This window comes from Hibiscus syriacus, unplaced genomic scaffold (assembly GCF_006381635.1).
Source record: "Hibiscus syriacus cultivar Baekdansim isolate YM2019G1 unplaced genomic scaffold, ASM638163v2 tig00110983_pilon, whole genome shotgun sequence".
Lineage (NCBI taxonomy): Eukaryota > Viridiplantae > Streptophyta > Magnoliopsida > Malvales > Malvaceae > Hibiscus > Hibiscus syriacus.
In genome coordinates, this window is record NW_024062937.1 from 77,496 (window position 1) to 85,978 (window position 8,483).

Genomic DNA, 8,483 nt, shown 5'->3' on the forward strand with positions numbered 1-8,483 from the left:
TTCATTTTTATTGTTTTCCCTTCATTTTTCCCTTGAAAACTAAACTTCCTCCAGGTTCCGGATGCGATTCGTTGCATGTTTCACCTTCGTCACTTGTCTACATCGAGTCTCGATTCCATCTCTTATTCTGGTATGCAGATCATCATCAATCAAATTGGCTGCTCCTGCTGAATTCAGTGCATCACAAACTAACTTATATGTATACTCTCTCGGGATAGACCCCCCTGCAATCGACTCCAAAAGAAAATCCTTAGCCTTCAACACTCTTCCAGCTTCACACAGAGCATGTATAATCGGAGTATACGAACTGTTTGTTGCTACCCCATGATTCATCCCTTGCATCCTCCTTCGCATCTCAATACCTTCATCAATCTCATTAACAACACAGTAGTACCTAATGAAAGAATTATACGTGATCCGGTTCGGAACACGATTTCTTTTATTCATGTCTTCGAAAAGTTCCAAAGCCTTCCCGATTCGATTCGTCTTACAACAACCGTCAGATTAAACAATTATAAGTCACAACATCAGGACCAAAACCCTTAAACAACATCTCACGAAACAAGTGATTCGCCTCGTAAAGCCTCCTTCGAATTGCCTTTCGACATCCGGTTTGCATACTGAACTTACAAAAAGAACTTATCAAAATCGTTTAAGTATACACATCTGGTGGACATCTAAAACCAGGTAACTCCATTTGTTCCAACAAGAACCTCGCTTTATTAAAATTCCCCACTCTACAAAGAGCATGAATAAAGACATTATACGCGACAACATCGGTTTGCAGTGAAACTGCTTCATTCTATAAAAGCATGCCAATCCTTCGTTAACCAACCCTTCTTCTCCTAGGACTTTAATCAAACAGGTGACGGTCGAAGTAGTAACAAGCCTCCCATTTGCAATCATAGACATCTCCTTTAGAAACTGCCAAAGACCGTTCAAGTTATTACCTTTAGCTAAAACCAAGGTCATTTCTTTGCAAGTTTTCTCATCATGGGCAAACCCGAAAAAGTTTTCTACCCAGAGATAGAATTCCATTGCTTTACCTAATCCCAAGGCTACCCTTTCTGGGTTTCTATAAGCAGCAGGGCCAAGGACAAGAACATTGTGGGAAACCTTAAATTTCTCTTGTCTAAGGTTTCTTTGCTTTAAAGGAGCACCGTGACGAAAACCCCTTTGGCAGCCGATGGAACGAGGGGATTGAAAAAAGAACTTTGGAACGGATCTTAAGATGTCTGAAACTGAATCAGTTGTCCATGGATTTGAGATTGTTGAAGAAGCGAGGTGAGCATCAAAAGGTCGGTTTTGGAGCATAACTGATAGTACTTGGAGTACTATGCATTGCAATGGCTTTGTTGGAAACACCTTTCGGACGTGTGCCTGAGTTTTTCCGTCTTTCATTCACATATCAGATAAAAAGGAAAAACCTTGAGCATTGTGTTGGCATTGCAATCCGTCGTGTGTATTCGACTGAGATTTGAGAGGGGCCAACTTGTATAATTTCAAAATTGTGAGGGGCCAAAGAGATTAGCCCTTTCTTTCAGATCCCGGAACTGAACATTTCCAATTTTCCATATCAATTAAGAAACTGAAGTGGTTCACGACTTCACGTTATCGGTTTAAAAACGCTGCGTATCTCACTGGAATCATATGTCTTAACAGACATAAAAACGGTTTAAAAAGGCTGCGAATTTCATCCAAAATTCCAAAAAGCAGCGCAATGGCTAGTCTCTCCATCATCACTAGCAACGCCTCAGTCCTCTCCGTTCTCCCGTCAGTCGGACATCCTTCAGACACCTCCACGTCACTTCTCCGACTATTGTTGAATTACCCGTCTACATATCTGACCGGAAAACTAGAGGGCTCCTTCCCTATCCCTCTATCCCAAATACATCCTTCATGCATCTCCACGTGCTTACTCCGGCGGTTTTTTCATTTTCTGATGACTTATCTAACCGGAAAAGAAGGAAATTGGAGGTGTTGACACGCGCGGGAGCCAACACCAGCAGATACGTGTTCGCTTCTGTGTTACCGTTCTCTCTCATGGCCGTTATATTCTTCACTTCTATCAAGATTGCCGATAAGCTCGACAAAGACTCCCTCGAAGATGTGAGAATCCAAAAAACGCAGAAAAAAAACGTTTCTTTTCCCTCGTTATCATGTGAGGGGTTATCATGGGGTTTTCGAATTATCCTACCTTTTTTTTAGAATTGCATGCTTAGTTCTTTGGAAAATTTGAGCTTTTATTAAAGCGGAATTCGTATTCGGATAGTTTAAAATATGAGTTTTTTTAATCAAATTCCTTCCAAGAATTCGAAATCTCACTGGTATGTAAATGAAATGGCATTAGGTGTTTGATAAAAGTGCGCAATGGTTTAATACATATCCATCTCAATTTTTGCTTTGTACAATGTCTCTTTTATACTTTTCTTGTTATAATTATTTTTTCTACTCATAATAATATTCTTAAATCTTAATCTTACATTTCATGGTTTTCGTGTTACAGCTTGCTATAAATCAGGCAGCAAGGGAAGCAGAGGATGATGATGATGGTAATGATGTCATTTCATTGGACGAAATAGTTCAAGAGCCTGTGCTTCCACGTACTCGGAACCGGCCCAAGAGGGAAGTGTAGGCATACAATTTCTTGATTTGCTTCATTTATAATTGGTATTAATTGTATGATTCTTTATCCGAGCGTGTGTAAACTCATAGAAAGAGCCATCGAACAATGTAAATTAGCTTTTTGAAGAAAAAAAAATAACAGAGAAGGGATTTCATTGAGCTCATTTCGTTTGTTCTTGGGAATTTTGTGACATAGCTTGTGAATGAACCATGATAGGAAAGTTTAACCATTTGGTGACAAGTTTCAAATCCTTGAAGAAATGGCTGTCAGTGAAAGAGAAGAATATTGCATTATGTGGTTTGCTTAAGCTTGGTAAGCAACACACTCGGTCTTTGAATAAGGAGGAGGAAGCTTTTGAGGTGGATGACGATGAGAAACACTGAAAGGATGAAGTGGAGGTGGTGACAGTTCGGGCCATGGAATGTCTCTTTGAAAAGAAAGATGCTGATGTTGTTTTCTTATGTGAAACACGACTTTGGTTTCTGAATATGATATGATCGAATGCATTACGGTAAATTGTGACATTTGAAAATGTTTCGACATTTACCTTAATCATTTCGCAAGCTGTTTCTCATAATGTTTTAGCATTAAACTTCGTATCATTTTTAACTAAAGTTGAACCAACCAAATATGTCTACACGAATGTCGTCTTTATGATGATGACGCCTATGAGTTACCATAGCTGCCATGTTAACGTTGTCATATAGATGCCTGCCTGCCTCGCATGTAATTTTGGTATCTGAAAATGACTGAAGCTTTTGCCCTGTTTTGGCCTATCATTTTATATGTTCATAAACATATAGATCATGCATGTGAAATGTTTTCTCATGGTGTACTGCTATTTTATTGGATCTTTTACTAGATGGAGTACTCAAAGAAGGGTGAGTTCAATTCAACATTTCTTGCACATAAATCAGTTTGCTGTAAATGTCTTTTACTTGGTGCCTGAACTGACGAAACCATGGTCATTGAGAAACATGCGTATCGGGAGGCTCAAATTCATGACCTGACCTCTAGGATTGTATCATGCAATCGAGTCTTCCCATGCACTATTTTTTTCTGCAATTATGGCACCATGGGCTCTCGCTCTTCAACAGTCATGGTTTTGCTTGTTGAGGCGCTACGAGGTGTCGTTAGACTCTTCAACGGCTATAGTGTTGCCTGTTGTTAATCTAGAAGAACTCATATTGCAGTTAAAGCATTTTTTGGGTCACGGTCAAGATTCCAAATTTTGTTGGGCACAATGGAAAGCTAATCACTTGCATTGTTGAACTACAATTGAAAAGATTCTCTAGACTTTCTTGCCGTCAAAAACTTTCTAGGAAAATTACCAGAGGGGAGAAAGGACAAGGTAACAATGAGTGGGGGACGTTAGTGATAATTAATGCTGGGAATGAATTAGAGACACTGAACAACACCATGTGAAACTATCTGAAAGTAAAGGCAACACTCTGGCCTACATTTTGGGGATTGCCAAAGGTGTTTGTAAAATTTATAATTTCACCTGTCCTTCGAAATGACAATTCCTGTGAGAAAATATACCAACATTGCTTTGCTTTTTTACCTATACAATAGAAACCCCCCAAGAAAATCAAGCTTGATGATGATATTTGAACAAAGATTTAAGGCCAAGTTGTTCATAGATAATATTATTATACAAGGAGAAACAATAGGAAAGATGTTATTCATATATATGGAATTTGGGTGAAATCATACATATGTGCATCTTGATTCACTTCATAAGAAGTGTGGCTAAAACTATCCATGAATCCTCCTCCGCAAGCAACCGGGAATTCGCCTAAAGCTGCCGTGCTAAACTGATCAGAGTCGGTATTACCGATACCTGCAGAATTGGTAGCGGCATACAGAGACAAACGAGCTCTTGCGAGGGCCAAATCATGTTGAAGTTGGATCATCTTCCTCTGCAACAAAGCTATGGCACCAATGCAACCGTGGACGGGGTCTCGGAGCCTGGCTTCCGCTTCATAGGCCAAGGTATTCACGGTGTCTTCTCGCTGCTCTTCGGGGACTTCGATGAGGATCTTGCTAACGTTGCTGGCACCGAAAACTTTGTGGACTTTGGCGAATTTCTTGGGCTCATCGGATCGAAAATGAGGGGCGAAGATACAATTGGGAGTGCATCTTCTTTTCAAGAGCTTGCAAGCTGCACAAGATGAGGTGGAACGTGGCTCCCGACTCATCATCGCTTCATATCTTATCTCTGCTACTCTCTATCTTGGATATCTGCCCTTCTTTGTCAAACATCCATTTAAATAGCCTTATAAAACCTACATATTATATTTCCTCTATATTATAATATCTCCGTCCGTTAGCTCTGCTGGATTGAGACTTGTGCTAATAACGGAATGATTAGCATTCAAATCTAAATTCACTCTTAAAAGTCATAAAAATCTCTCAAATTCGACAAAAATTAATTAAACTCTTCTATTATATTATTATTCACATGTGGACTACCACATTAACATTATAATGATTAATAACGATTTACGTGGATAAAAATAATATTAATAAATTTTAAAGAATTTACAGATTAAATCGACACAATTCAAAACGAAGAATAATTAAGAACTATTATATGGATAAAATTAACCTTATACATATAATTATAAAAGCATGAATGTATTTTGTTTTTATATATATATATGGTGAAAGTGGGGGATAGAAATAATGGTAGATGTGGGCACCATTATAAATATTTATTGGTGAGGTTTGGTTGAGAAATGAAATGATAGTTCATAAGATAAAAGATGATATTTTCGTGTGATTTGAAAGAAAAGAACTTTCACAACAAAAGCATTCAGCCCGAGATTGCTTCCTACCCCTTTCTTATTCCCCACAATGCATTGTCATTCAATTCTTTATATGATCAATTATTAAGAATAAATTTTTTTTTGGATTAAGTCTGGTAAGTACAAAGCCGTATCTATTTAAAGATAATTCAACCATTTGATATTGAACGCTCACACCCTTAGCATTCATAGTGCTCGAACCCAAGATTTCAATGAATAATAATAATTCTTTTACCACCAAAATCGTTTGATTCATGCTTAAGATTAAAAGAGAAAATTACCAACTTTGAATATAAATCATAAAAATACATATAATATATCCAGTGGCGAAACTTGAAGAAAAAGTATGGGGTCAACTTAAAACTTTAAAAAAATCAAAGATTTAAATTGAAATTTTTAAAATTGTGAAGGGCATTTTTCCTAAAAAATTAGGGTCTAGCTAAAATATTTGAAAATTTGAGAAGATTAATGGGAATTTTTAATTATCATGGGAGGGGTTTAATTAAGAGAATTAAAAAAAATTAAAATTTAATATGAATTTCTAAATTTTTTGGGGGCCACATTAAATTTTTTAAAAACTTTAATAGTCTAAATTATAATTTTTAAAATTTTGGGGTCATACCCCCTCTATTCCTTCTTATATTTCGCCCTGAATGTATCTAAAAAATTTAATATATAAGTAAAGAAAAAAGTAGTGTTGTAGCATTATTTAACATGTTTTCGTTCATATTAACTCATTTTTGTAACTAATCGATTTTATTTATTTCAGGGTAAAGTACACAAATAGTCCCCCGATTATAGGGTATTATTTTATTAAGTCTTTCGATGATTAAAAGTTATAAAATGATATTCTAATTATAGAATGTTTCTTTAATAAGTCCATCGACTATTAATAGTTACAAAATAGTCACATAACTAGTCATTATGTTCTAAACTCATCATTTTCCATTAAAAATTGATAATTGTCTAAGTTGGATGTTAACATGATGATTGCTTAGAATACCATCAATTTTTAACAGAAAGGGATGTGTTTGGAATATAATGAATAGTCGGGTAATCATTTTATAACTTTTAATTGTCTAGGGACTCAACAAAGCAACATTCTATAGTCAGAGACTCATTTTGTAACTTTTAATAGTCGATAGACATAATAAAGCGATACTCCATATATGGGGACCATTTATATACTTTACCCTTATTTTGGAACCAAACTAACATCCAAACGGATTTATATTTTGGGTTTTCTTAGCAATCAATGCATGAAGGGGTGAGTTAGAAAAATGTCATTTCAACACCTTATGTGGTAGGGAGAAAAGGGATAATGCTTTGCAATGAGCCCACTTGGCTTTAATGCATGTCCTTTTCTCGAAACTCAGTTTTTAATTAAAGGAAAAATTAAACTATAATTAAAAACAAAGGCAAAATGGGAGCCACACGACCCCTCCGATAGGGGCATAGGCTCAGATATTGTGCGACTCTAAAAAAGGCTTGTGTCTCGAGTAGGAGAAATGTCAAATAGATCGGTCCAACATTTATGATTGGTTGGAGATGGAGATAAAATAAACTTTAGTCGATATTTTTTTTAATTTAATCCCTAAATTTGCTTTTAGTTTATAATAATATCTTAATTTAAAATTTTAATTTATTATTTATTATTCAATGATCAGACATTAAAAGTGTGTTATGTAACACAATTTTATAATTTTATATCATTAATGAGACTAAAATAAATAAAAATGACCAAGTTTTATGGATTAATATAATCCATTTGTAAAAGAAAAACACAACATAAATCAATTTTTTTGAATATTATGAGATGAATATAAGATAATATCTGTTTAAAATCTTTTTTAATCAGTAATAACTCATACTCTAATAACACTCTCTTTTACCAATGAGATCAATTAGTTATCTCATAACATAAATCAACTTAAGTTAAATATAATCTCAATCAATTTTATTAATTAAAATCTTGAGATAGGAGTTATATCTAATTGAATCTAATGATGAATCAAACAATTTCTAATCATATTTTTCTTTAGTCTATATGTTTGCATGTATGGTAAATACAAAATTTTATCAAGTTGATTAAAAAAACATGCACATTTTAATCTACATAATAATAAATAAAAGGTTTAATACTAAAATAAGTGTTTAAACTATACCCATTTTCCTAAGTAGGTGCCTAAACTAATTTTCGTCTCATCCAGGTGCCTAACGATACAAACGTTACCCATTTAGGCACCTGGGCCGATAACGGTGTTAATTTCCCTGTTAAATGGCACGTGTCCCAAATTGATAATTTTAAAAGTTTTATTTAAAATTAAAAAATTAAAGCTATATATTTTTAAAAACAGAAAACACAAAATTTGAAATAAATCCAAAACTTTGAAAAACCTTCATTTCAACCCCTAAACTCACACCGACCGCCGCCTTTTGCCGTCGACGAAGCTCTACCCAACCTCCCCTCTCCTCGCCGACCAAAATCCCCATGAAATCGTGACCGATCGACGACCTATCGGCAACGAATCAACGTCTTAAACCACCCAAACCCTAGGATTAAAATCGCAATCCCACACGTTTTCGACGACCAATCGAGCGGAAACTACGATGGTGTATGAGTAGGAGGATGGCAAGTACTACGTCAGTGGTCATGGCTAGAAAGGGCGGCACGACGGATTAAGGTTTGGGTTTGAGATTTTGGGGTTGTTTTATAATATTAGAAAATTTGATTTTTTTTATAAATATCACAATATTTTAAATATTTTATTTAAAAAAATAAATTTCAAAATCACCAGATTATGACACTTGTCACTTAATGGCAGAAATTAGCGCTGTTGACGGCTCAGACACTTCAATGGGTAACGTTAGACACCTGAATAAGACGAAAATTAGTTTAGACACCTATTTGAGAAGAGCGGTATAGTTTGCACACTTATTTTGATATTAAGGCTAAATAAAAATTACATAAAAGAAATCCCATTATATTGTTATTATTATTATTTTTTTAATAAAAGAGGTGGCCAGCATAAGACACTATTCTCCTA

General features: G+C 35.3%; 2 protein-coding genes and 1 pseudogene across 2 annotated transcripts; 1 reads left to right on the top strand and 2 right to left on the bottom strand.

Moving 5' to 3' along the window:
* Positions 1-1,438, bottom strand: LOC120148634 (annotated as a pseudogene).
* A 250-nt stretch (positions 1,439-1,688) lies between these two features.
* LOC120148632 lies at positions 1,689-2,787 on the top strand. The gene is made up of 2 exons (XM_039161705.1): positions 1,689-2,109; positions 2,507-2,787. The coding sequence occupies exons 1-2, from the start codon at positions 1,900-1,902 to the stop codon at positions 2,633-2,635; spliced, it is 339 nt and encodes a 112-aa protein (XP_039017636.1). The 5' UTR covers positions 1,689-1,899; the 3' UTR covers positions 2,636-2,787.
* A 1,456-nt stretch (positions 2,788-4,243) lies between these two features.
* Positions 4,244-4,888, bottom strand: LOC120148630 (LOB domain-containing protein 21-like). Its single transcript, XM_039161702.1, has one exon. The coding sequence runs from the start codon at positions 4,828-4,830 to the stop codon at positions 4,312-4,314; it is 519 nt and encodes a 172-aa protein (XP_039017633.1). The 5' UTR covers positions 4,831-4,888; the 3' UTR covers positions 4,244-4,311.
* Positions 4,889-8,483: the final 3,595 nt, after the last annotated feature.